Source organism: Rousettus aegyptiacus, unplaced genomic scaffold (genome assembly GCF_014176215.1).
Source record: "Rousettus aegyptiacus isolate mRouAeg1 unplaced genomic scaffold, mRouAeg1.p scaffold_m13_p_12, whole genome shotgun sequence".
Lineage (NCBI taxonomy): Eukaryota > Metazoa > Chordata > Mammalia > Chiroptera > Pteropodidae > Rousettus > Rousettus aegyptiacus.
In genome coordinates, this window is record NW_023416287.1 from 57,360,734 (window position 1) to 57,387,081 (window position 26,348).

Genomic DNA, 26,348 nt, shown 5'->3' on the forward strand with positions numbered 1-26,348 from the left:
ATTTTTTAAAGCATCCGCGCCTGAGTGTCCAGTCATGGAAGTGGGAATGAGATTATTTTCCCGTTAGGTTTAACTACAGGCTAAACTCCACTGAAAGATAGGCATGATGATGGGGGGGGGGGGGCGGGGAAGGAGTTTTGAGGGTGCCAGAAATTGCTCTGTGCATCTGTAAACTAAACTGAGTAGATAGAATACAAACTACCACATGAGCTTTTACATAACATGTGAAAAAAAAAGTTTGCCATCTTAGCCATTTTTAAGTGTACAGTTTAGTAATGTTAAGTACATTCATACTGTTTTTCAGTTACTCTCTAAAACTGTTCATTTTGCAAAACTGAAACTCTATACCCATCCTCATTCCCCACTCCCTCCAGCCTCCAGAAACCACCATTCTATTTTCTGTCTCTATGAATTTGACTATTCTAGGTGCCTCATATAAGTGGAATCATACAGTATTTATCTTTTTATAACTGGCTTAACTCACTTAGCATAAAGTTCTTAAGGTCTATCCATGGTACGGAATGTGTCAGAATTTCCTTTCTTTTAAAGGCTGAGTAATACTCCATTGTATGTGTACCCCACATTTTGTTTTTCCATTCATCTGTCGATGGACATTTGGGTTTTTCCACCTTTTGGCCTACTGTGAATAACGCTGCAGTGAACATGGGTGAACACCACACGAGATCTTGCTGTGTTTTCTCACCTATCTAGAAGCAACCTTCAGGCAGGGGTGATTCATAAAGGGAAAAGGAAAGCTGGTTTGAATGCAAACTTGATAAGGAATTTTCAGGAGGAAATTCACATTTCAGGGAAATGAATTATTTCCTGTCTTCTGGAAAGAAGCAATTCTAGGGATATTGTGAAGTGTATGCAAGCAACTGGATAAATTAATCATAATGGGCTTTCTTATCAACCTGTTATTCTGTTTTTTTGCCTTTATACCTATTTTCTTCAACAATGGGACCAATTGATTCTTAAATACTACCTAGAATATCATAACAGTACACATAGACATATTTATGTCTCTATAATATGAATACATTGTTTTTTAAAAAACAATTTTTAATAACAAACAGGAATACCTGTGTAAAATATTTAGAAAAAACAAATTCAGGTTACCCATAAACCTACCTTCAGATGACCAGGTAACATTTGATGTAGACATGCATACATGAGTGGGTTAGGTTCTGTCAGTTTTCATTTGCTATGCATATGTTCTCCCTCTCTTTTTTATTACTAGAGATCAGATTGCATGTACCATTTTGTAAGTTTCCCTTTTTCACTAAATAATACATTTGGTCATTAAATCGTATTCTGTGTCTGACTGTTGGTGACTAGGTATATTTGTATTGCATTCATAGGAACATAACATTCTCTTGGTGACGCCACCCATCCTAAGTCAGGTGTCCTGAAGGTTCTGTGTTGGGTGTGATTTCTCTGTTGAATGTCTTACAGAGAAGAAAGGATGGGAGATCCCTCATCATATGGCGGAAAACACAAAAAGTTAACTCTGAATGACTTAACCAGGATGGGGGAAGCTGGAAATAGAAACCAGATCACTCACTCACTGCCTGGTGCTTGATTCATTTGATAAAACTAATCTCAAGATCGCTATCAGCGGAAATTATTTTCCCTAATCTCCTGGGACTGTGCCGTAGTAGTTTTATGTTTGCTTAATGGTAATTTCAATTCTATGTCTATTTTTTTCCACTTAGAAAAAAAATGAAAAATTTCCAGGCTTCTTTGGGAGACTTTCTGGATCTTTCTTCTCCCAGGGGTGGAAACTTGTGTGGCCACAAAACTAGCAGAGCCCAGGACCCACACCCTTGGGCCACCTTCACTGTCTCCCACAGAGAATCATCAGGCTCTGGATGGTCCAACTAGAGGCCAAGGTTTTCATAGGCTGTTTGGAAGTTCAGGGTCTGTTTTATTTATCAGATGCTGCCTTTTTTGCAGTTTTATTAGCTCTTTCAAAATATGCTTTAAAAGTCTAATGTGGTACCATCTTATAGAATTCATATAGTTAGATTCTGTCAGTTATAATTTATATACTGTTAATCGTTTTGGGGTTTTGGGGTGCTGATTATTTTGGTTTGTTCAGTCATTCAATGGGTATTTCTTGTGCACCGAATATGAGTTACAGCCCTGGATGTAGGGAGCCCTGAGTTACAGAGAGGAACCAGACAACATCTACCAGGATGGTACAGGGCTGTGGTAACAGAGCCTTGCCCAGGAAGCCAAGGGGGCTAGGAGGGGCCCTGCATGCAGGGAGGGGCTAGAGGGAGGAGAGAAGGGGCCATCTCACATCTGGGCCCTGAAGCCCAAGGTGTGCCCTGAGGGAGCTCAGCAGGTAGCTTTGCCTCTTTGGAAGGAAGGGTGTGTTTGGGGTGTGGAAGGAGACTGAGCATGCAGGGGCTTGCGCCCTTCTGTCCATTCCCATGCTTAAAAGCAAGAGGCAGATTTCCATAAACACTGCAGAGCTGATTTGGCAGCTCTTCAGGTGACACCTGTGGCTGTGTGGGCAGGATGGAGGGTGACAGCTCCTGGACGGCCTCCTTTCACACATGAGGCCCCTCAGGGCCACCCAAGGACAATCACTGGGGTATCTGATGAAACTGGTGCCAGTTTGCCCTTTTAGAGTAAAAGAAAATAAGAGAAAACAGGACAGAAGTAGAATTCTCAAACAGATATTTGTCCATCCCCCGCCCCCCCGCACCCACCCAATGTTTATTATAGTGTTATTCACAATAGCCAGAAGGTAGAATCAACCCAAATGCCCAGTGATAAACGAATGTCTAGACTAAATGTGGTGTGTACTACTATGCAGCCTGAAAGAGCAAAGAAATTCTGACTTGTGTACAGGGATGAACCTTGAGGATATTATGCTAAGTGAAGTAGGCCAGCCACAAAAAGACAAATACTCTATGATTCCACTTCTGTGAGGTATCTAAGTCGTCAAACTCATAGAAACAGTAGAATAGTGGTTGCGATGAGGGATGGGGATAATAGGGAGTTAGTGTTTAATAAGAGTACAGTTTCAGTTTGGGATGATGAAGAATTTCTAGAGATGGATGATAGTGTACAACAATGTATTAATGCCACTATATTATGCACTTAAAAATGGGTAAAATGGTAATTTTGTGTTGTATGTATATTTTACCGCAATCAAAAAAAAAAAAAAAAAAAAAAAAACGCAGTGTTTTCAAAGGAAGAAACCAAACCAGGGCTTAGAGCAAAATTGTGCCCCGGGCGAGGGCCAACTGTTGAGCCTGGAATAAGAGCCCCAAGCCACTCTGCTTCCTTCCACCAGGTGAAGCGCCTCTCTCCAGGTGCCCTCTGATGCGGCCCACCCTCATTGTGAGAAAAGCAGTGGGATCAGTGCACATGCCTATCTGTACCAGAGGGTTGGTTTCCCCTACAGGTACCCATGATACACAGTCTCCAGTAGGTTCCAGTCTCCTGAGACCTAATCTAATGATTAAACACATTAAATTTATAAGGTCAGATATTTTACAAAGAAACTGCCTTGTCTGTCAGGAAAATATAGTTATTTCTTCACTCCTTAGAGTTCCAGGAATGAAGCTTCCCCTGGCCCAATCCAAGATTCCAAAGTTAATTTTATTTTTAAACCCATCGTTTCTCCCTAGTTGGGTAAAATTTCCTTATTTCTTTGGCAAAATAACTTCCATTTGAAAATAAACTTTGAAGTTGTTTGAAGCTAAAACAGCTTTCTTTCAAACACAGCAGAAACAGAAAGAGCTTCACTTCTTTTGAAACAAACTTCTGGAGAACTCATCAGAATTTGAAAGGACAGTGAAACAGATATCCTGTTGCTTCGATAAGTACATGGTGGGTTTTGAAGTGGCCTGTGATTGTAGAGGCATCTCCTGAGATGCTTTTGAAATCCTGTCGGCTTCCCTTAATTGGAGCTAGCGGCCTGTGTGGGGTCACAGGTGACCATGGGGCAGGTGGCTCCTGCCTGGGCTTGGCATGGCCCGATTGGGGCAGCCAGCCCTGTGGGATGGAGGGATCACTGGGCAGTTCTCTTTCCTCTGTAAGAGCTACACGTGGTAAGCTGGTAGTTCTGCAAGAGGTGAGATACAAACGTGGGGAAGGAAAAATAATTTTTCTTCTTCCTTTTAAGTTCTGGCCTGGTTAGTTATTAAATTGACATGAGACAGTTTAACAGGAGAAAATCACTAAATTTTTCATGTAGGTACATATGGGGGTTCCATAATATGAGACCTTAATCTCATTGGGCACTTAAGGCTCATATGCCATCTTGAGCTAAGGAGAAAGGGGCTGGGGGTAGGGGGTGTTGGAACTTCAAAGGGCAAAAAGGCAATTCATGTGGAGACAGAAAACCAAATGTTTGGTAAACAAATGTTTGCCGGGCCATCTTTAACAATGGGACACAGAGAGGACTTTGATCCGATGGGCCCTGCTAGGTTCCTCCCTGCCTATCACACTTAGTTCATATTAAACCGTGGGTATCTATGATGAAAGCTCCCTTCCCAGAGCAGGTCCTCTGTCCAGATTCTTTTAGGCAGTTAGGGGGAAAGTCAAAGGTTTTCCTTGAGTCTTTCATTCCTTAAAAATAACCAGCTTAAAATAATCTTTTTCAAAAGGCATATTTTAGGATGGCAAACTCTGACAAGAATGAATTTCCTTGTCATAGTGACACCTCAGACTCTTTAGTATAGAAGTTGCCCTGGCTCTGTGGCCTTGGGCAAGCCACATACCATATTGGAACTTCAGTTTCTCCATCTGTGAAAAGGTAGTCAGAATAGTACAAACCTTACAGGGGTTTGAGAATAAAATGCAAAGATGTCTTCTATAAAGCCCTTAGCAGAGTGTTTGGTGTGTAATGTTCCCGAAATGAAATGAGCATGTAACTAGGGCCTGCTGGCTTCTTGATCTGGCCTGGTCCTTCCTGAGAGCCTTAGTGCTGTTTGAAAGAACATCAAGCATGCATAGGATGTAGGTCCCTTTTATTCCGCATCTCTGCTCTGGCCTCCAGAGGATTGGATGGCAGGGGAGCTTCCAAGCTTTATGCTCTGTATTTCTGGGTTCCATAGCCAAGGCTTCTTGGCAGCATGTTGATGGGCCTTGGGTCCGTATATGCCCCCTTACGCTTTTTTTTAGTTTAAAAGCAGAAGCTAAACTGCTGTGTTTCTCTGGACCTGGGAAAATGGGCTGTTGATGATTATGGGGCATTGAATTGTAGAGCTATTTTAATGGGCACAGCCCAGCATCAGAGTGAGCCCCGCATGTACTAATGCATGACAAGCTTCACTTTCAAAAGACACCTATCAAAATCCAGGAACAGAAATCTCTCAGACTGAGCAGGGAGCAAGGAGCAGTTTGAGGAGCCTTTTCCCATCTGTGTTAGTTGCAGGGAAGGTGAGAGTTTGCTCTTCCTTTTAGAGATGAGTGGGTAGCGTTGTTCATTATTGTGGGACTCATGGGCTTTGCTAACACGTGACCTGGGTTGTATGTGTTCTCACCTGGACTGGTGATCTCCCATGTCTGTCCCAGTGCTGACACCCAGGAAGCCTTCCCTGATTTGTTCCTCCTTGGCCCTACTCTGGCTGTCTGGGGTCCTCCTTCTTGTTCTCACAACACTTATGATGGATGGATATATATATATATATATATATATATATACACACACACACACACACACACACACACACACACACACACACATACATATACACACACACATACATATATACCAGTGCACTCTCCATTTATATCATTCTCTCTTAATGTGCCTCCCCACCAGATTATTCTCGAAGATAGGGACTATTCATCTTTGTCATCGGTGTTTAATAAATGATGGTTGCATGAATGAATGATGGTTTATAATTCTGGTGAGCTCTGTTCTAGGTAGTGGAGGAGAAGGTTCATGTGCATCGAACCTTCCCACAATATGTACACTGTTCTCATCATCCCTGCTTATATTTATTTATGCCTCCATTTCTTGGTAAAGTTTTACAAAGTCTTTCTGTTTTGCTAGTCTCTATTTCTCTTTTGACAGATTAAAATGTTATTATTTCTCCTTGCAATTTTAGGAATCTATCTAATTTTCAGACAGGGCTCTCACTTCTACTCTGGTGTTGCTTTGACGGTCATTCCTCAGCTTTTTTCTAAGATTCCTATAACCCACTGAAACCCTAGCCACTTGGGCTTGGTTCCTCAGGGCAGAGCCAAGGGCCCCATCAGCCCTTACCAGGGACCCACCCACCATGTGCACCCTCACTGAAACTCTGCTTCCCCACAGGGAATCAGCCTTGCATCCCTGCTGAATGGGGCATGGCCCAGAGCTTGCCTGAGTACCAAGCTTTGGCCTGTGAGTGTTTAACCAAAGTCTTAAAGTTTTTAGAGCTGTGTTTGCACTGTCTCCATTCTAAGTCAGTAGCCACCTAGAACAAGGGACCAAGTCTCACATTTCTTTATTCTTCTTTGTATGCCTGACATCTAGGACTATGAATACTTGTGTATATGTGGTGATAACAATGACAGTTTGCTTCAAGTCACATAATAGAGATAGAATGGGATCTGGAATGCCACCCTGGTATCCCCACTACGCCTGGTAGCACCATCCTTTGCCTGATAGTGGTTTCTAATTTTGGGATCACATAGACTTTTAGGAAAGAGGGGGAAATGGACATTGATATACACATGCAAGCTTTGCATCTAATTTTGAAGGTGCATGGAACTCCTAGGAGGTCCTTGGACCATGGTTTAAGGACCCTGCCATAAAGAATGACACCATTGACCATCCTTAGGAAAATGAAATAGCTGCTGATTGCATTTATTTTAGTTCATTGCTTTCTGAAAACATCAGTTGAAAACAGCATATCTCCACCTCCAAAGCTGTTAAGAATATATTATTTTCCACAATAACCATTTGGTATCACAAGCAAGCCCTGGCATAAAGGGACTGTTCAGACCTCTGGGGTAGGCTTTTGCCCAAGAATCCAATCAGTAGTTGAATCCACATTACATCTAAGTGAATATTCATGTGGTTTTAGGCACGGTTCTCATGCTGCAAATTCACTTTAGAAACCTTTCCTGAACAGCCTGAACTCTGCTTGCTAATTATGTATTCGATGAAGCAGATACACTAATAATATATTTTCAGAGAGCTCTGAACAAGCTGTTAAAAAATTAAACTACCTCCCCAGATGCTGACAAGCTTGAGGAGGGTGTATTGTCTTTCTTCTCGCTTCTTGGATGCTCAAAGGTGCTTCCGGGTTCTCTCCTAGAAAACAGTATATCAGCCTTTATAAAAAAGGGAGTAATTTGCAGGTGTGTCTTACACTAGAGGCTAGGGAAATGAGAAGTTAAGGAAATTAATGTTTCAGAGCTCCAAATAAACGACACTTTGATGATGTGTACAATAGGAGGTTTCCTTTTTGGAGATGCAGGGAGAAAGGGGATGGACAGGTGGGCAGTGGGCAAGTGTTAGGTGATGCAGTTCTTGAGGCCAAGTGGACCATCCTCTCTGGGAGTTGTGGAGAAAATGAAGCCCTGGTGAAGGTGATGAGCAGGTTTTGCCTTACCGAGAGGTTGCCTGTGTCTACTGCCTTCTATTCTCACCTGGTACCTGCCACTGGAAACAGCCCCCTCAAAAGACCCGTTAAACTCACATTAGAAAGGAAAGGGACCAGCTCTGCAATGAGGTAGTCTGAGCCCTATCCGAGCTCTCTCGTCTAGTGCTGACCTGGGCAGGTCAGTCAAGCTCTCAGTCTCCTCCACAGCTCTAGTCAAAGAAGGTGGAACAAGATCCACAGTTTTCAAAATTGTATTATCTAGAGTTCTAAAGATCTCAACAAAAGCGTTAGGAGTTCCACAAATGGTTGGTTCAGTTTACATATATATATATATATTTTTCCCCCCAGTATATATTTTTCTTACATACATAGGTTTTATATATCACATGAATATTTTAACAGCTTGATTGAGATACAATTCACACATCATCTTTTTAGTGGCTTTTAGTATATTCACAGAGTCGTGCAACCATTGCCACTGTCTAATTTTAGAACATTTTTATCACCCAAAAAATTAATGGTGTGGCCCATTCCACTGACTCCCCATAGCCATTCCTAGGCAACCTCTGATCTACTTTCTGTCTCTATGGATTTGCTGCTTCTGGGCAGTTCATATAATTGGAATCATACACTACGTGGTCTTTGCGATTGGCTTCTTTTACTTAGCAAATGTTTTCAAGGTTCATCTATTTTATAGCATGTATCAGTACTTCATTCCTTTTTATGGCTGAATAATACTGCATTTTATTCACCCACTTATCAGTTGATGGACATTGGGTTGTTTTCACATCTTGGCTATTGTAAAGATGCTGCTGTGAACATTCGTGTTCACATTTTTTATGTGGGTATGCTTTCATTTCATTTTCAAATTTTTGTGTGGGTATGCTTTCATTTCTTTTGGATTATATCTAGGAATGGAATTGCAGGACATATGGGGTAATTCTGTGTTTAACATTTTGAGATATAATTTATATGTACATATATTTTATACTTACATACATATATATGGTTTTTCATAAAGTGTTTTTAAAACTGGAGTAAAAACAAACTCAGTAGTGTTCTATAGCAAACCCTATCACACTGATGACCATCTATATGTTAATTATGCATTAATTAACTTGTGCTGCCAGAGTAAGTTGATTTTCTGCAACTAACCTTCACCTGCCACATCTATTTAATTTGTGTCCTAAGATGTTTAAAACTGGTTACCATAGACACCTACTTATCTGCGTCAATTAATTATCTTCATATTGTACTACCAAGACCAAAAGAAATAAATTAGATGTTAGATTGACTTAAGACTGGAAATGTCATCCATAACTCCAGGTTTCAAAATTGTTTGTACATAAAAAAGCTTCACTATTCTAATAATTGAGTTATAAGTAAATTTTACACATTCAGATTTATAAAATTGATAATGCTAATCTGTTTCATATTTTGGGAGTTGACATAAGATTTAGTTTGAAAAGAAAAAGCATTCTGCTACTCAAAAAACAATTGAACATCTGATGATCTCCGAGGCTTTGGTGTTGGGTTGGGCTTATGCTGGAGGGTCTCACAAGCGCCCCTCAAAGCAGTGTGAATTTGATACCTTGGAGCAGATAAGATCCATGTTTGCCTGGTGTGGGCTACCTGCAGCTGCAAACAGATGTCCATACTTTACATAAGGATTGATTGAGCGCCTCTGTGACAAGGCGATATGCTAGTCACCGAAGGGGTTTCCAAGGAGGAAAGACATAGTTACCTGTCTTCAAGGTACTTGCAGTCAGGTGGGAGATACAGGGGATAAAACAAGAATAAAATTCTATAAGCATCTAGATATGAATATTTTCAAATACAGTAAAGATACCAAATGTAGGAATTCAGAAAATGTCAGGGACGGCTCTGCAGAGCAGGTGGCAACATGCTTTGCCTTAGGACGGTGGTGGGGTTTGGGTGGATGAAGGGCTGGTGAAGCAGAGCCTGAGTTTTCTTTTGAACTAAGATTTGGTCAGCTTTGGGCTCTTCCTTACCCCATAAATCCCTAATAAGGAAGCAAGTCAACTGTGCCCAATCCCCATTCAGTTTTCAGTAACAGGAATAAACATTGGTGGGCAAAGAGAAAGAATGCATTTTTTAAAAGGCTTCCAGACAAGAATGAAATCATTTGGGCCCCTTGGTAGGAAAAAGGATGCTGTTGATTGAAAGCTAGATAGACAAGGAAGCATCAGTCTTTGTTTCTATAAACTGCTATTGAGCGTGGGCCATGGCAAATCTAAAAAACTACAAAGTAAAGATTGATGAAACCCCATCAATCCCAAATTTGCTATAATTTATTACATGCTGTTTCTGAGCTGTCAAAATCCATTTCTACTGAAGGCGCTTGGGAGCAGAGAAAGGTCACCTAGGAAACCAAGGGAGAAACTCAGGGGAGGGATTATGCTGGAAGGCAGCATCCTGAAGGTCCCATTAAATACCACTTGGAAGCAACCAACCCTACCTGACTCCCTGCTGGTTCTAATTAGATCCCATTGACATCTCAGCCCTTCAGGACTGGGCCAGGGAAGGGAGTTTGCTTCCAGGCAGGGTTTGGCTGTCTCTTGTCCCTCTCCAGTCTTTGTGCTGCAAACCCCAAGCATGTGCACAGAGAGCCCTTACTTTGCTTTCTAATGGGAAATAAATGTGTATCTATCCAGCTTCTGCATTCAAAGGCATTCCTTGAAAGCACCAGAAAGCATCAGTAAGTCCTAATGATTGAGAAAGAAAGGCGAGGTCACCAATTCTCTGGGCCCATTGTCAGGATGGGTGTTTCAGAGACAGCGCCATGCTGAGTGCGGAGAAGAGGGTCCAGGATGAAACATGCTTCCTGAAGAGGCTGGGGAAGAGTGGAGGTCGTGGACCCATCAGACACAACTCAGGCACGGGCCTTCAGAAGGAACAGGTTGCACTCAGCCTCTGTCTAAGGAAGCAGCTCCAGCCTGCAGCATCTGCAGCCTCACTGTCTCACACAAGCCCTGCAGGTGTTCTGGCACCTGCTTTGTTCTTATGGTCTCAGAAGGAAACGCTGCATTAGTGAGCACATACACGTGCACACTTCTGCATTGCACAGGATTGTGCCAGCGCTCAGCCCCAACTGTCAGTGCATGTTCTTTTAGTTCTTGGGGGTCTTTCCAGCTCCCCCTAGAACAGAACTCTAGCCTTCTGATTGGGGGCCTGGCTGTCTCCTGGCTCCTGTTGGCTCCTTTCCTGACTTTGTTTCAGGGGATTTCTCTATGCCTTGCACAAACCTGGTGTTCCGTTCTCTTTAGCCCCATCTTGTTGAGCTTGTGTGTAAGAAGTTCATCCTGGGTTACCCCGTGAACCGTCTGCAATGCTCCGATTGCTTCTCCACGAAGTGCTTTCCTTGCCTCCTCCCAGTTAAACTGGCCTCTCCTTTGAGTTCACTCGTGACTCCCACATTCTCCACACCTGGTCTATCCTAGCCTTGAACTCTGAGTTCAGGCTCTTGATTCCCAGCCACCCTCCCCACCTGGCTCAGGGAATTTCTTTGGCAGAGAACACCTGGGTTTGATTTCTTGAATTCCGATACCCAGAACATACATGAGTTGGCCCCAAACTTATTGACCTCATTATATTAGTTCAACAGGACTCTCTTCTCCAGGCTGAAGCCAACTCTTTTATTCTGAGTGGCTTTTCATTGTTTTTGTTTCCTTCTCACCCTCACCCTGTCTTGGCCCCTCCTTGTCCCCCCATCGTGGATATCCAGCGTGCTCTCTGGCAAGGACAATATCGTTTACCTCATCAGTCACACACAACCTCAAACCTTTCTGGATCCTGATTATTATTTTTTTTTAACCAGTGCACCTGCTTTCAGTTTCAGCTCTTCTGCAACTTTGGTCAGCTTGGTCCCCCTGCTGCAGGGCAAGGCCGTTCCCCTCAGGGTGAAGCTGAGCGGGAATTAGAACGTAGCACTGTCACTCGGCCCATGTTCCTGGGCCGGCCCCTTTATTTCCTGACATCCCAAAGATATTCCACGAGCGTGGGCAGGTGCCTTTGTGATGTCGGGTGTGCTGTGTCTGCTGCTGTCTTCTGACCTCCCTGTCTAGTTCATTTGTCACAGGAATTTGAACTTGTTCCCAGAGAGAATCATTGTAGATCTTCAAATTGGGGAATGACATGATGGAAAGGGTATTCTGTAAGGTAAGCAGGGCGGCATTGGGCAGGGAGATCTGAGGAGTGAAATCCTGGCCAGTTTTTAAATCCCACTAATAAAGCCCTACACACTGAGATGACCTCACACCTTGGTTTTCCAGAATTTGGCAATGAGATGAGATGATGAGAACTTCGAAAGGAAAGTAAACACAGGCAAGCCCAGTGCCTTTGTAGTCTCTGCAAACAGTTAGAGTTGCTTCCTTGACCTGTATATAAAAATGTAGAAACAGATTTTATTTGAACAAGCTGATAGGCAACTCTTGGTGTATTGATTTTAATTTGATTTTTTCCTGATTCATCAGCTGGAGACTTTGAAATATAGCCAAATTCAAAATCAGTTTCCTAGCATTTTCTCTGTTTCTTGATCTGCGTATCTTTCTTTTTCTCAAAGAAAATTAGATTTTCCTTCCTTTATGAGGAAGACCCCTGTGACCCGCTGAAGAGTTTGAATTGCTTCTGTCAGTATCCTGGGTATGGATCTGGCTTTAGGTATATAAGCTGCCATGGGGAGAGGAGGGTTTTCTTTGCACAAGCAAGCCAGCTGCGAGCAAAGAGGCATGCAAGGGCTGATGAGTCCAGACAGGGTGCTCTCCTGGTCGCCCCAGCCTGGTGACTGGCCCAGCCAGTCTGCCAGTGCGGTGTCATGTCCCACGGCTCTGCTCCGGAACTTTCTCCACAGTCTAGCAAGCAGCTGTTGCCAGGTGAGCAAGTAAGTGTCACACTCGATTTCATCAGCAACTTTGCTGCTGGACAAAGCTTTAGACCCATGGAAAGCAGAAGAAAGCATGTATCCAATGAATGTGTCTAAAAGCTGAACCCAAGGGCATTTTTGCTTTACGACTATGTAGTGTCTATTAAGAGGTGACATCTGACTTTCTTCATCTGTGAACACATAGTATTGCTGCAAAACAGTTTGCTTCTTCAGTGAGCACAATCTGATGTGACTTCTGCTAAAAGAGCATCTGGAATCTTGGCTATAAGATTTGCCAAATCATGAACAAAGTTATCATAACAGTTGCTGAATCTGGAGAGCAAGCTCACGGTACTGTGGTCTCAGAAACTTAAAGCAGTGTTAGGGAAATGAAGGAAATAACCATGGGATGTTAGAGATGCATTTGGCCTTAAGAGATCTCGCCTGGTAGATGAAAACCAGCATTTTCACCAAAGATATCAATCAAAGTATATTTCTTAGATATAAAAAGGTTTTTTAGGTGTCTTTTCAGTAGCAGATTGCCACAGAGATAGTCTTCAAGTTACAGATTTATATCCTGATTTTAGGACCACCTTTTCTGCATGAGCCGAATACTATTTTCAGAACAAAAGAATATGTCTGTGTTGTGGGTATACAAAAATCAGAGATGGTATCTTATGACATTTTACAAGGGGATTTTCTATCTGCTAAAAAGGTCAGCTCTGCTTTCTAGGCTGGTGAACCCTATGCCTTTTTAGCTAGACCCTGATTGGGCCCCTTGGAAGCTTTGCGATTTTTTAAGTCAGAAAAGGGAGCTAAGAGATGAAGGCTCCCTTAGGCTCTAGACTGAGTGGGACTGCTTGCTGTCCACCCCTGACCCCTTGCCCTCAGCCCTGCAGCACCCACTCTACCTGGGATAGAGGTCTGTGCTCTGATAGTCCTTCAGCTCCTAGAAGGGCCTCGGGCCACCGCTCCCACACCTGCAGCTCCACATGGTAAAGGCTACTGGACCTGTAAGCATCAGGACCACGCCTCCAGGGTGAAGTTGGAGCCCTAACCCTACTGGTGGTCCTTGATCCCCCTCTTTCCTAACTGGTGTGAGCAATCAAGCATGACCCCTCTGTGCTGACTGCTTTTCTTGTTAGTTCACCTATAGCCAGAAGTTGTGGAGAGGACATGGTGCCCACCCTAGGGAGTGCTTCCTAACCTGGGGGAGGACCCAGGATTCTCTCTTGGCTGCTGTCTATCTGCAATCCCATTCTTCTGTCTTGCTCAGATACTAGGAGTGTCGGTAGTAAAGCCAGATTCCAGCTTTGTCCCGTGGCGGTGTTCTTCCTGACTGCCTTTGGTTTTAAAAAAGCAAACCTTTCTTTTCCTTTTCACAGTTTAATCACAAACATATGTATATGTATGGAAACATTTATAAGTAGATGTGGCACTAAGAGTCTGAAAGGACATATACCAAACTCTTATGGGATACTCTCTGGGCTTTGGGGTTGACAAGTCATTTCTTCAGTTTCTACTTTATGCATTTCCTGGTTTGAATTTTTTTTTACAGTGAGATATGTAAATGAATATTTAATAAACCTAAACAGAAGAAACCCATTTAAAACAGATTACACCTTATATCTGTGAATTGCTCAGCTGTGCTTGCAGAGGACTGTCCCTTCTGTCCACCCGCCCCTCCTGCTACATGAGGATCTTCTGCCTCCCCGTACTTCATGTAGTGAGGCGTTGGGAAGCTTTCTGAGGATGATTCTGAGTTTCTGGTGACCAGACTGAGAACTCATATAATGACTAGAGAGGGTCCGCTAGTAACTGTGTGTAGAAAAGCATTGAATGGGAGGTCAGGCGCTCTCTGGGAAAATCTACAAACTCTCACCCGCCTGATGAGGTAGTTTATTTGGCCAGCCTTGATTGAGCACCTACAGTTTGCTTAGCATGCTCCATCACTAGAGCTATACAGGTGAGGAAGGCAGGGTCCCTGCCTGAGTAACTCACTATCTAGTGTGGTTCAGTTTTGACTGCAGGGGAGGGAGCTGGTCAGTGAGAGAAAGACAGAATAACAAAGCAATTACAAGTGTGTGGGTGTCTTATGACTATGGTAATAAGTTATTTTTATATTTTTTTGGTCATGATAACAGATCTGAGGTAATCATGACCTCAGCTTGCCCATCACCTGTGTAATTAAAGTATCCGTAGTGCTCTCGCTTCTTTCACACCTGTGAAGAAGTAACCATGCCTTCTGTGGCCTGTCTTATGGCCAGGAACGCGACTGCTTGCGTGGAAAGAATTAGAGCTACATAGGAAATTGCCTTTTGTGAGAATAGTGATGGTTGGCCCAGATGGCCAGGGTCCCTTCTTGCTTTCAAAGCTTGTGTTTTGCTCCCGAAGATTTCTAACGTTCCCTGGGCATTCCAGCACACAGCCAGGGTGGAGAGCCTTCATCCAATCTAACTTCCTCATTTGATGCAGAGGCCACGGGGTCATCTTCCTCGTCACATGCTGGTCCTAACTCTTGGGCTATAGTTGTTCCCTGTGGTGCCCACTGTCTGACATTGGTCTTCTGGCCAGGCTGCTTCCCCAGGTTACCCTATAAGGGGATTGACCTTGACCAGTTGGCCCCACTGGACCCCAGGATGATCCTGTCCTGACCTCGCTGGTCAGCAGGGACAGCAGTGAGCCCAGAGTCCAGCTCTGGGGAGGTTCTTTGGCATTGCCCATCTCCCCTCTCTGAGGCATTCTACTTACCAGGCTAAAAAGAGACCTCCCTCTTCCAGAAGCACTGGTGAAGGTACTGCAAGCACAGCTGTCCTTTACCCCCTCACTCTCTTGGGGTCCCCAGAATGCTGTCACCTGGGACAATGACAGAGCTTCGGCCAGCTTTCAGGATGGCCAGGCCACTGGGCTCATTTTCCGCTTGGTCAGTTAGTGTGCATGGTTGGTCATGGCCCCTGCTCTGAAGATGAAGTTGGTGACATTTTTGTGCCTAAAAGACACTTGAAAAATACTAGCCCTCGGTCCTGCCTCACCTAGTGCTGTGTCACCTCAGTCACATGTTTTTCTGTGTGATTTTTTCCCTCCTTTTCTCAGTGACCTTTTCTTAAGCTTTCAGCATAAGTGGATTTATGATAACTACCACTCTGATGAGCCCTGGGTCCCAGGAGTACCCAGTGACTTGTGCTGGCAGATGAACCATTACTCCTAATGATAAGTGGATTAATTTGGTCAAAGAATATGTATCCAGATATATGGTCTTATCATGTATTTACCACTTCCTGGCTCAGGCAGAGCTGAACATTCAAAAAATAATATTCTAAAATGAGTCTAAGGGTTTTAGGGAGGCCAACGTAACACAGGAGCTTTGAATGTGAACCACATTGGCTTTAGAATTGTTTGTGGCCAGTGTGGAAGGACTTACATTGTAATCATCAGACAAGATGGGGAACCCCAAGTTCTGAGGATTCAATCTGAGGACCAGACACAGACTCTTCCATTTGATGATGTCAACACATAAAGCTGTTTTCTTTTTCTTTTCTTTTTTTTTTTTTTGCGGTCTGTCAGTCTCTTACTTGATGTCTGCTTGGTTAATGAGGGGCCACACTATTTTGGTCCAAGTCTAAGTATTCTTGTCAGTCATTAAAATTTGCAGACCTGTGCTTATCTAACTGTGCCCAGTGATAAAGTTGTTTGTATAGTAACAGACTTAGTTTATGAAACATATCATGGAATGAAAGGTACCAGTAAAGGTTGGCCACCTGCCCTTAGTCTTCTCTTCCATTACGGGCTTTCTAAGGATAGAAAGTAAGGGAAGAGGTTGTCACTTACCTTGGAAGGATCTAGCAAGGTAGCAGGGGGCAGAGATGAGAGCGCTACTCGTGACCACCACAGGGCATGCCCTTGCAACAGCAAACAAGTCCTTTTTTTATGTAGGAAGGGCAGGCATCACACCTCTGTTTTCATGGCACCATATGATGGTTTCTTTATAATAACAGGTGGTAGTTTTTTCTAAGCTCTGTATCTCCATCTCAAAGAATAGACTGCTGGGTTCTATTCATATCTGCCGAATTTAAAGAAATGGGTGGGTATTTGAGTTTTGAATTTTTTTAAGGGATCCAGATTGTAAGTGTCCGTGTGTGTGTGTGTGTGTGCGCACGCGCGCACACACGCGAATTTTACACTTGTTTAACTCACGAAGAGAATATCAAGTGTACTTACTTTTAAAAAGCAAATTCTTATAAATGTATAGAAAGACATATTCTTATTTGGTTATTTCCTAAATAAACACCTCTCTTTTTCAGTATATGAAGAGCTAGATATAGCTTTTTGATAGGGGCACTATCGGATTATGTGCTTTTGTGAATGGACCTATTTTCCAGGGTGAACACCCAGGTCTAAGTGTTGCATGAGAGGCCTGTGGAGTCCCAGCCTGCCTGGCAGGGGCCTGATGAGTTCACCATGGGATTTGCTTAGCCTTTTCGGCTTGAGTGCTCCTCATGCTGCTCCTGGGGTGGTTGGGGACGGGGGTAGGCAGTTCCTAATGCCGGAGAAGCTCGATGGATCATTAGTGGAATTACTTGGGGGTCATCCCACGGGATCCCCCTTGACTGTGAGCTCCTTGAGATCAGGAATCAAGCCTGGGTCAGCTTTGTGTTTCCACCAGGCCAGGTTTGCCATTGGTGTGGTCAGGGTGGATGAGTGCAGGATGTCATCTGCCTGGCCGTTGCTGGGGCCTTGGGTTTTACCTTTACTGCCCAAGGAGCCAACCACAGAACTTCCCGGTGGACCTCTGTTAGGATAACTGGAGGAGGGGAGTCCTTGGAGTTGTACGATTGTTTTAGTCACCCCCGTTGTAGGTTGAGCAAAATATCTATTTACTTCCATTTACACCTATTGAGCAAAATGTCTATTTACTGGTCACTCAAAAATGCTATGCTATGCTGTTCAATTCTATCTAAATATTTAGTATATCTAAATATCTGAATATTCTCTCTGAAATGCTATTTGAGTTTGACAGGATTTGTTGAGATTTATAGGATCTGAAACCTATGTATTTATTTCTGCCTAGGGATAGAAGTTATCTCTATGGACAGCCTGGGTGTGCACACTTAAATCAATATTTCACTTGTGATTTAAAATACTCCCAACATTATCCAGAGATAGACAGAGTAAATGTCATTTTAATCACCACCTTCTGGCTGTGGAGGAGACACTGGTATTAAGTAGGAACAGTGCACAGAGGCCTGGGCGGGTGGTTTACTGATTTTCTGTGTGGCCAGCGCATCAGCAAAGGTAACATACAGAGTTAGTTGTGCTTAGAGGAGGGTGTAGGTGTGGAAGGAGCAGTGTCTCAGGTGGGCTCAGACACGAGGCAGCCCTGCCACTGGCTAGGATTGGAGGAGGACCCAGTGCTGGGACAGCCAGCCTGATCATAGTTGAGGGGGCGGGGCGGGTCAGGGTACAGCCCCAATGGAGGAAACTGGATTGTTTTACCCAGTAGCTACCTGTCATTAACTACCCTGTGCCAAGGACTTATTTTGCTCTGTTTCTTAGTTACTCTCATTTAACCATTTCATAGATGAGGAAACTAAGGCTCAAGAATTAAGGAATTTTCTAAGTCCCCAAAGTCTCCAAACCCCAGGATTGAAATCCAAATCTGTCTGACCCAGCACGCATGTTCCTTTGTGGAACTGCACTGTCCTTTGGGTGAGGAGCGTGGAGGTGCCTGACCCTGAGAGCTGCGACAGGTAGCAGTGTGACTATATGGGTGTCTCTCCCATCCTGTGAGACCTGGAGGGGCTGTGCCTCAACTGGAAGCTTCAGAACCACAGCTGCAGGCTGCTGTCAGGGATCCTGGTGAGCCGAGTCCCCAGAGCCACAGGGCTACATGGGCAAGTCCTGCTTACTAATGAGTTGGACACCCATAAAATCAGCTCCCTACCCTATCAGGCCACTTTGCACCTTTGCAAGTAAGACCAGTGTCTCCCCATAGCCATTGCCTCCAGTTTGGCTGACTGTTGGACTCTGGCAATGGTGTAGAAATGGAAATTCAATGTAAGTTAATTGCAAAGTTAAACTGCAGACCTTACAGAAGGTCTAGTACCTTATGAAGACATTGAGGGTGATGTTGGAGAACTCTTGGATCTCACACGATAGCAAATTAGGGTCTGAGAGAATTAGACCAGTTCATCAGTGGAGAAGGAGGGTCTGTGATGAGTAGTTTAGAAAGCATTTGTTAGTGGAAAGGCTCTTAGAAAATTGATGAAGCCCTTGAATAGTTTACAAAAATGATCTTTCTGATTGTTTTTTTAAAATTAAAACATGAAGCAAAAGGTGTAGGGGTAGTTGGTCAGGAAAAGTACACAACCAAAAAAAAAAAAACCAAAAAATTCATTGCATTTTTTCTTAAGAGCAAATTAGAACATAGTTGTAATTACATGTTATTAACCTAAATTTTCTCAAAACAGAATTATCATTCTAATTTTAGTCCCATTTTTTTTTCAAGGTACATTAAGACTCAATCAGATAGATGTTTTCCTGCCCACCATCCTGAGCCAAATCACTGACAATGAAATGATGGTCGAATGGATTTACTGTGAATTACTACCACCCCAGCCGGACCCAGTACCAGACAGTCTTAGTTAACTAGGACCTGTTCTTATTTCAGTCTGGCAAAAGAAACTAGATTGAGGAAGTTTTAGCAGGTAGTTTACAATCCTTTGGCAGCCCGAAAGAATTAATGTTTTGCCTAACCATGCCCAATATTTATTCTTACTGTCTCTGAGAAACTCTCCCAAAAAAATAGTGTCTTTTTTGCTTCTAATTACTTTTGAAGTCATGGCCAACCAGAGACTGTAATTTTTTTTATTGCATCCTAATGATTTTATTGTGCTTCAATTGATATTTTATTTAATATGGTTTTAAATTTTAATTTGTATCGGTTAACCTGGTTCACACCACTAATATTTTAATACTTCACAGTATTAAAATACTGTACCCAAGTCATATAAGAGACACCATGTCTTTTTGTCTTCTGGGGAAATTGCAGCATAATAAGGATCAGTCAACTTCCCCAATCACCACAAAGCTGCCCTACAACTAGGGAGAATGGCTCAGAATTCAGCAAGGTAAGATGGTCCTGGCCTTTGGGATGGAGACTGGGAGCATGGCAGCCTCTCAAATACAACTTTTGTCTAATTTTTTTTTTAATGGACTCTATTTCTTAGAACAGTTTTAGATTTACAGAAATGCCTAATGCATTTTACAATGCAGTTTTAACTCCTAGATTTTTTTCTCCTTTCTCTGCAGGCGTCGTCTCATCTCCCAGAGATCGTCCTTGGAGACCCTGGAAGATATTGAAGAGAACGCCCCTCTACGGAGGTAAGTTTCCCGTGTCGCATTTATAGATACGTAAAGGGCTGGCATGGCAATATGGTAGCCAAAGTTTGCTTCTTTTTTTATGTTCTGGATCTACAGAATTAAAATTCTTAAATGACCCTCTGACTCCCAGACTCATAGTTTAAAAACCCCTACCCTGAGGACCATTAGAACTAGAAAACTGTTACAGTCCAGGCACATATTGGGAGAGGCCAGTTCACATGTGAATTTGGGTGCTGTTTCTCTTTAAATTTGAAAGCTGCTGCTTGATGAAGAGGAGTCCATCACTGTCCCAGCTTTCTCAGGCACAGTAACACTGGCATCACAGTCCTAAGTTTCGCCAGGAGGTGCCCACGAAGTCACTGTATAGCTGGTTGCTGGGGAAACTAGGTTTAGGATAGCTGTGAGTGCTCCTTTGGGACTGAAAGCATTCCATTTCTCCCACGGGATTACAAAAGTGCTTGCGAGGCATCTTTTTTTGGGTGACAACAGTTGCTGAGCTGTGCTATGCCTCTGACTGGCAGCTTTCTCTCCTCTAATCCTACACCTCTTCACCAGCCCCCATCTGCAGCGCAGTCCAGCCAGGCCCTCCTTGAAGGGAGGACTCAGTACTCACACTGTGCATCTCCTTGAGTCCTCCCTCACTGCAGTATGGGTCAGGTCGGCCAGCATGCTGGAGGACTAAAGGAGATGCACAGCCGTAAAACCACGGCTCCTTTCTGCAGTAGTCACTGGGGCAAGATGGGGATGCCGTGGTTTTACGGTTATGTGTGGCAGGCGGAAGATGAGGAGGCCTGTGGGAGGTTATTGGTCCCCTCAACTCACACCAGTTCCTCTGGGAACCCACATCTGCCCCCCTTTGTGCTTCTGTTGCTGGTCAGGACTCAGGAGCTCCAGGGTCCTCCCTTTGAGCTTGGGAGAGTGCTGATGTGTGTGGAGGGAGGCACCTTACCCTGGAGCCAGCTCCTTCCCTGCCAGGACCTTCACTCCCAAGTTTAGGTCTTGTCCGCAGACCACCTGGGTGAAGTGTGGAGCATAGACAGGCCTAGGGTCAGGTTGAAAGTGTCAGGAGACCCTGACTCTCCTCAGTGACATCATTCTAAAGAGAAAGCCAGGCCCAGACAGTCTGATTTCCACTTTTGAAGTCTTTTTGAAAATGTACATAACTGCTGGGCTCATCCTAAGGTGAATGGCGTGTAGCCGTGTGACAAATGTGGCTTGGGTGAGAGTGTTCTTCCATTCATCAATATTAAATGTTGGGAGAAGGGCTATTTCCTTGAAGGAGCCCTACAAAAAGCTGCTTTAAAAGTCAAATTAGAGAGCTGGCTCTGGTCCAAAGTAATCAGCAACAGTGGAGGAGAAACATTCTCAGGTGGCACCAAGTGGCTTTGGCATTTGGCGTTTCCCACAAATAGGAAAATCAATGAATAGAGCTGAAAAGCCCCTGGTGTTTCAGAAGGTTGCGAGAAGCCACAGTTGTTAGAGCAATGTGGTAGCTGTGAGCCAAAGAAACCAGGTTAAAAAAAATGTTACCCCTTCCTCAGGGATTCTAGGTTATTCGTGGGGGGACTTGGGAGGAGCTGGGCACTGTGATCCTGGTTGTGTGCCCCGTCATCTCACACCTTCCTCTCAGAATCTACCCAGCCTGGCCCTCTGCCCCTCAGGCCTCCGAAAGCATAGATGAGCTGAGTAAAAATGGCTTATCTGCCCCACCTTCATCCAACTCTTACAGATATTATACTTATATAATCTTGTGTAAATATAAAATTTAAAAATAAGTCAGAAATCAAGGGAATTTAGACAGTTTAAGAAGTTTTCATTTTCCCTAATGGATTTTTTTTTTTAAATAAAAAAATTTACTTAGAAAATTATTTATTCCTAGGAAATAAATTAGCATGGCATAACAGGAAGGGACCTTAGTTTGAGAGATCTTGGCCTGATTTTTCTACTTACTGGTTCCCATGGCTTTGGAAATTCACTTAGCTTCTCTGGGGCCTCAGCTTCCCCACCTTTAAAATGGGTGGGGCAAATTGGTTGATCTCTGAGATCCTTTCCAGCTCCCTGATTCTGCGAAATGAATGTACTGTTAATAACACTGAAGTATTTGAGAGAATTGTGGAGGTTGAAGACTATTAGCCCAACTTGTTTTTCAACTCAGCACATTGAATAAATGGCTTCAAGGCATCTATTAAAAACCTTTTGCATAATTAAATGCTAACAAGAAAGAGATAATCTTTCATTAAATTAGTTTTTAATTTCATTCTCTCCTAATTTAATTTTGCATCATACAATACATATGTTTTTAAATAGATATTTATACATTATTTGCAGGTGGCTTTGAAATTAATTTGTTCTTTGCTTAACCTGCCACAGTCTGAGTGCTCAGTCTTCCAATTTCCTTGGCAATTGTTGCTAATGCCACAATTCTCTTAAAGCATTTCTTAGATTCCCTGGTGGTTTAGTTGAACGTTTAAAAAAAATACAAGACAACAAACAGCTCCATGAATGAAACGCTAGATTGGTAGCATACCCAGTTAGAACTGGGCACTGATATCTACCTAAATCATCTTTAATTTCTCCTTTTAAAAGTCTTGCTTCTCTTCTCTGCATTACAGTTTGTTAGTAAGCTCATGTTCTGTATCCACCTAGAACTCTAAGAATTGAGCATTTATAGGAGAAGGTTTATAGACTGAGGAGTTTTCCACTTGCCTGGTGGTTACGGTATCCTTGAAATAAGGACCTAAGATATTTCTACTAGGTGTCCAGAGGATCCTCAGTTCATCTACAGCAAAGGTAGCAGTCACCACCACCTGCCCCAGTTTTCCAGTCTGTCTGGGTGGCTGGTACTGATAGCTACCTATGGTGTTTTGCTGACTTCCTGTGAAAGTCTGGGGAATTTTGTTTTCAAACCTGAAAGGCAACAGCACTTCTTTCTGCAGGCACGGGAGGTAGGGAACAGCTCGGGAGTCATCTGTCCTCTGGGCTAGGATTGGTACCAGCTTCCCGCCACTAGGGTAGGAGTAGGAAGGTACCATCATAGTCTAGCTCACAATCTAGCTCTGGGCCCACTGCCCTCAGACTGGATGGCCAAGGAAGCTCTGCTCTTTGTTGGGAAGTGAGGTAAGGGTGCGAGGACACTTCTGAAAACTCGGCCCTGTCCAGAAACCAGTGGAACCAAACCTTTATGCTTTCAGAGGTTTTCACCTTTCCAGTGACTACATGGCTCTAGAACTTCCTTCTGTGTGTGAGAGACAGTTGGGGATGTTGGGCAGCTTACAGAATTGAGCAGTTATTTCTGGAGGTAGAAGTGAGGCAGTTTGGAGTCTTTGGTATGCTTCCAGAGGGCTGCCTCAGGAAAGCAGAGTGAGGCTCTATCCCCTTGGCCTCTGGAAGCCTAAGTCTGGGGTTAGAAGCCTGGAGTGGGGAGTGGGATTGGTGAGTACTGTCCCCTGTTCAGACCTTGCCTGAAGTCTACAGGAAGCACCTACTAAATGTTCTCAGGCAGGGCTCTGCAAGTCTTTAAAAGATTATTTAAAACCAAGAATTCAGGACCCTTATTAAGGGCCGCAGTTTTAACAATATAGGTGGCAAGTAGTAACAAAATATGTACCCTTCGTAGCTTAATGGTATGTTAGTAATAATCATAGCACCTGAAATGCATATCTGAATATTCACATGAACGTACAGTACGCATACACGAATGTGCATATTTGGACGTGTCACTTGACAGTTTATGAAGCTTGTATACATCATCACGTTTAATCCTCACAGCAATGCCAGGGAAGGAATATTACAAGTGATAGTCAGGGTCTGTTGTAGGTGGAGGCTGGGAGGACTGTGGTTTCTGGTGAAGCGTCTTGCAGGGCTGCACGGGCTGTAGACACAGGCTGCGGACCCCGCTCTGGTGACTGGCAGGAGGCTCTCCCTCCTCTAGACACAAGGCTAGGGGAACCCCTTTTTTCTATGAAAGTCACCAAATATCTGATGTCATGTCTTTGTTTTGGTCAGCATTCTTTTACTTCAACGTGATTGTTTTTAAGTTAAATTATATTTTAAGGGGCTGTTTCTTATGAAAAGAATAATTCTCAGTGCCCTCTGGGAAAAAGGGCTTCTAGAAAGACCAACCCTTCCTGGAAGGAGGGTAAGAAGAGAGTTTGGGGGGACGTACATGCTGAGGCCTGGACCAGGGACATCACCTGTTTCCCTTGAGCTGGGTCCGTGGGGATCGTAAATATTGGAGTTGCTCCGCAGATCTCTGACCTTGCCCTTCCCCAGTCCTGTGGCCCGACCTGCCCTTGGCTGTGCCTTCTGGTTGGGTTATTCTTGTACCTGAAGCCCCAACGTTTAGAACTCACTAAACATGGGGGCGGGAGAGAGAAGTGGCCTTAGCCCACGTTGTGGCTTTGTGGCTTTGGGAAGTCGGGCACTGCCCTCTGGAACTTACTTTCTGAAGCATGAGTTCTTGGGTACCCCCTTCCGATGGCAGGATCTGCCCTTGAGGCCCATAGTCAGAAAGGTTTTTAAGCAAACAATTTGGTAGCAAAGACCAATCTGCAGACTCGTTTGTTGGATTCTTTGCTTTTTTCCTCTTGTTGTTGTTGCAGCTATGTAACTTAAGAATTTGCCAGGTAACTTTGAAAAAAAAATACAAATAAGTAAAATCTTTTCAGTCTGTTCTGTCAGTTCTGTAGTGCAAGAACATGTCATATATTCCAGGAAAAAATAATTTGAATCCAACTCATTTTGTTCAACAAATATTTAAAATTTATCTTAAAAAAAAAAAAAAAAAGGTAGGAAAAAAATCAGCCACTAGCTGGGTCTCTGATTCTCATTCAAAGTAAAGCTGAGACTTCCAGGCATTAGTCAAGTTGAGAAATGAGGCAGCTGGCCAAGTAGTTCGGGCCAGAGTCCTGCTACAGAAGAAAAATGATTCAAGGTTGCTTTTAAAGTTGAATTTTCCAGTGTTTTTCCTCTCTAAGTCCTTTAAATTTCCAGTTTTCTGTTCCCATTACCTGTGTTGATACAGGAGGATTCTTTTTAAGATGACAAGAAAGAATAATGTCTTTGGAATCCGAGTAAGTTATGTTATTGCAACTGAGGACAATCTTTTTCATGAGCTGGCTTTTCAGAGACCCATATAAATTATTATCAGTATTATCAAGGAAGTTGTCTGTCGTTGGGTTTTTTTAAAGCTTCCTTGCTTCCAGCCATATTGTCCTCATTATCCTTGGGGTGACTCCAACCGTTTGTCTGGTCTTTCCTTCCTGTCTTTGTGTGGAGATGCCTCAGCTGTCCAGGGAACAACTGACTGTGTTTTTGAAATGACTGTATTTTTCAGATGTCGAACTCTCTCAGGTTCGCCCAGACCAAAGAACTTTAAGAAGATTCATTTTATCAAGAATATGCGGCAACACGATACCAGGAATGGCAGGTACTACACTAACAGAAGCTGCTCGCCAGCTTCTGTGGGTCCAATGGGGAAGGGAGGAAGGGGCTGTTTGAATGAGGAGACTTCTGCCAAGTGAAGCCAGTGCAGTTAAGATGGACAGGATCTCCAGTAACCTTCCCAAACAGACCAGTTCCACCCCATTCCCACCAGAATCATCCAAAGAAGTCTATAGGAAGTAATGCTCCCTAATAGTGACCAGAGGCTTGCTGAGATTTTTAGATTAACCACAAACTGACTTTTTAATAGTACTCAAATATATTTTTATAGAAAATTTGGAACAGAAAAAGTTGAATTTTTTGTTTTTAATTTTTCCTCCCCCTCATTTTCTGCTTTATTTCCTTTTTTTCACTGGGGCTATGTGCTCTAGTCAGTAAATATCCCTCCAGATCTGTACCTGAACTTGGTTTTGGTGCTAACTTTGATCAGTCTTTAGGAGACTAGAATCATGACTTTGCCAGCAGATCCTTACTGAGCGCTGGTTCAGATTCCTGGGCCGCTGACATTTGGAGCATGGGTTTCTCCAGCTCTTCAGTTGCTCTTTTAGAAGGTGCTGTCAAGTGAAAATTATCGTGGTTGAAATTTTTGTGACCTTGATATTAAAACAATCTTAGTGACAGATCACAATCGTTATTACTGGCATGTTTGTGATCGACCGACTAAGTCCATTCGTGGCAGCCCGAGGGCGACACTGGAACAGACTTCCAAGACCTCTTGGGGTCCCCTGATGCTCTGTACCCCCCTGTACCTGTTAGGAACAGCTCTTCCCCATAGACCTGTGACCTGGATAATGGTTTCCCTGAATGGGAGAGTTTTAGACACCATCCCAGAGCAGAGGTCCTGCGTGAAGACCATTTCGTTGGACCTCCTGATGGACAGAAGACCACTAGTACACTAATCTATACCAAATGAGAATTGCTAAAAAGTCATTAGGCTCATGGAATGATTAAGGCCCAGCATTATTGTGATTTGGTGTAAAACACACTGTACAACCTAAATAATAACACTAATGACTACAGTTTTTAAAGAATGGTTTACTTGAAGTTTGTATATACTTTTTAAACCTTAGTTGAAAAGGGAA

The 26,348-nt window shown here is 43.4% G+C and overlaps 1 protein-coding gene across 2 annotated transcripts in view; it reads left to right on the forward strand.

Annotated features, from left to right (window-relative positions):
* Positions 1–26,348, forward strand: part of CABLES1 (Cdk5 and Abl enzyme substrate 1) — a 103,445-nt gene that overhangs the window by 24,768 nt on the left and 52,329 nt on the right. For both annotated transcript variants that reach the window (XM_016163998.2, XM_036229905.1), the window contains exons 2-3: positions 19,753–19,824; positions 25,160–25,252. In XM_016163998.2, the coding sequence (XP_016019484.2) occupies positions 19,753–19,824; positions 25,160–25,252 (165 nt within the window). The remainder of the gene's footprint in view (positions 1–19,752; positions 19,825–25,159; positions 25,253–26,348) is intronic.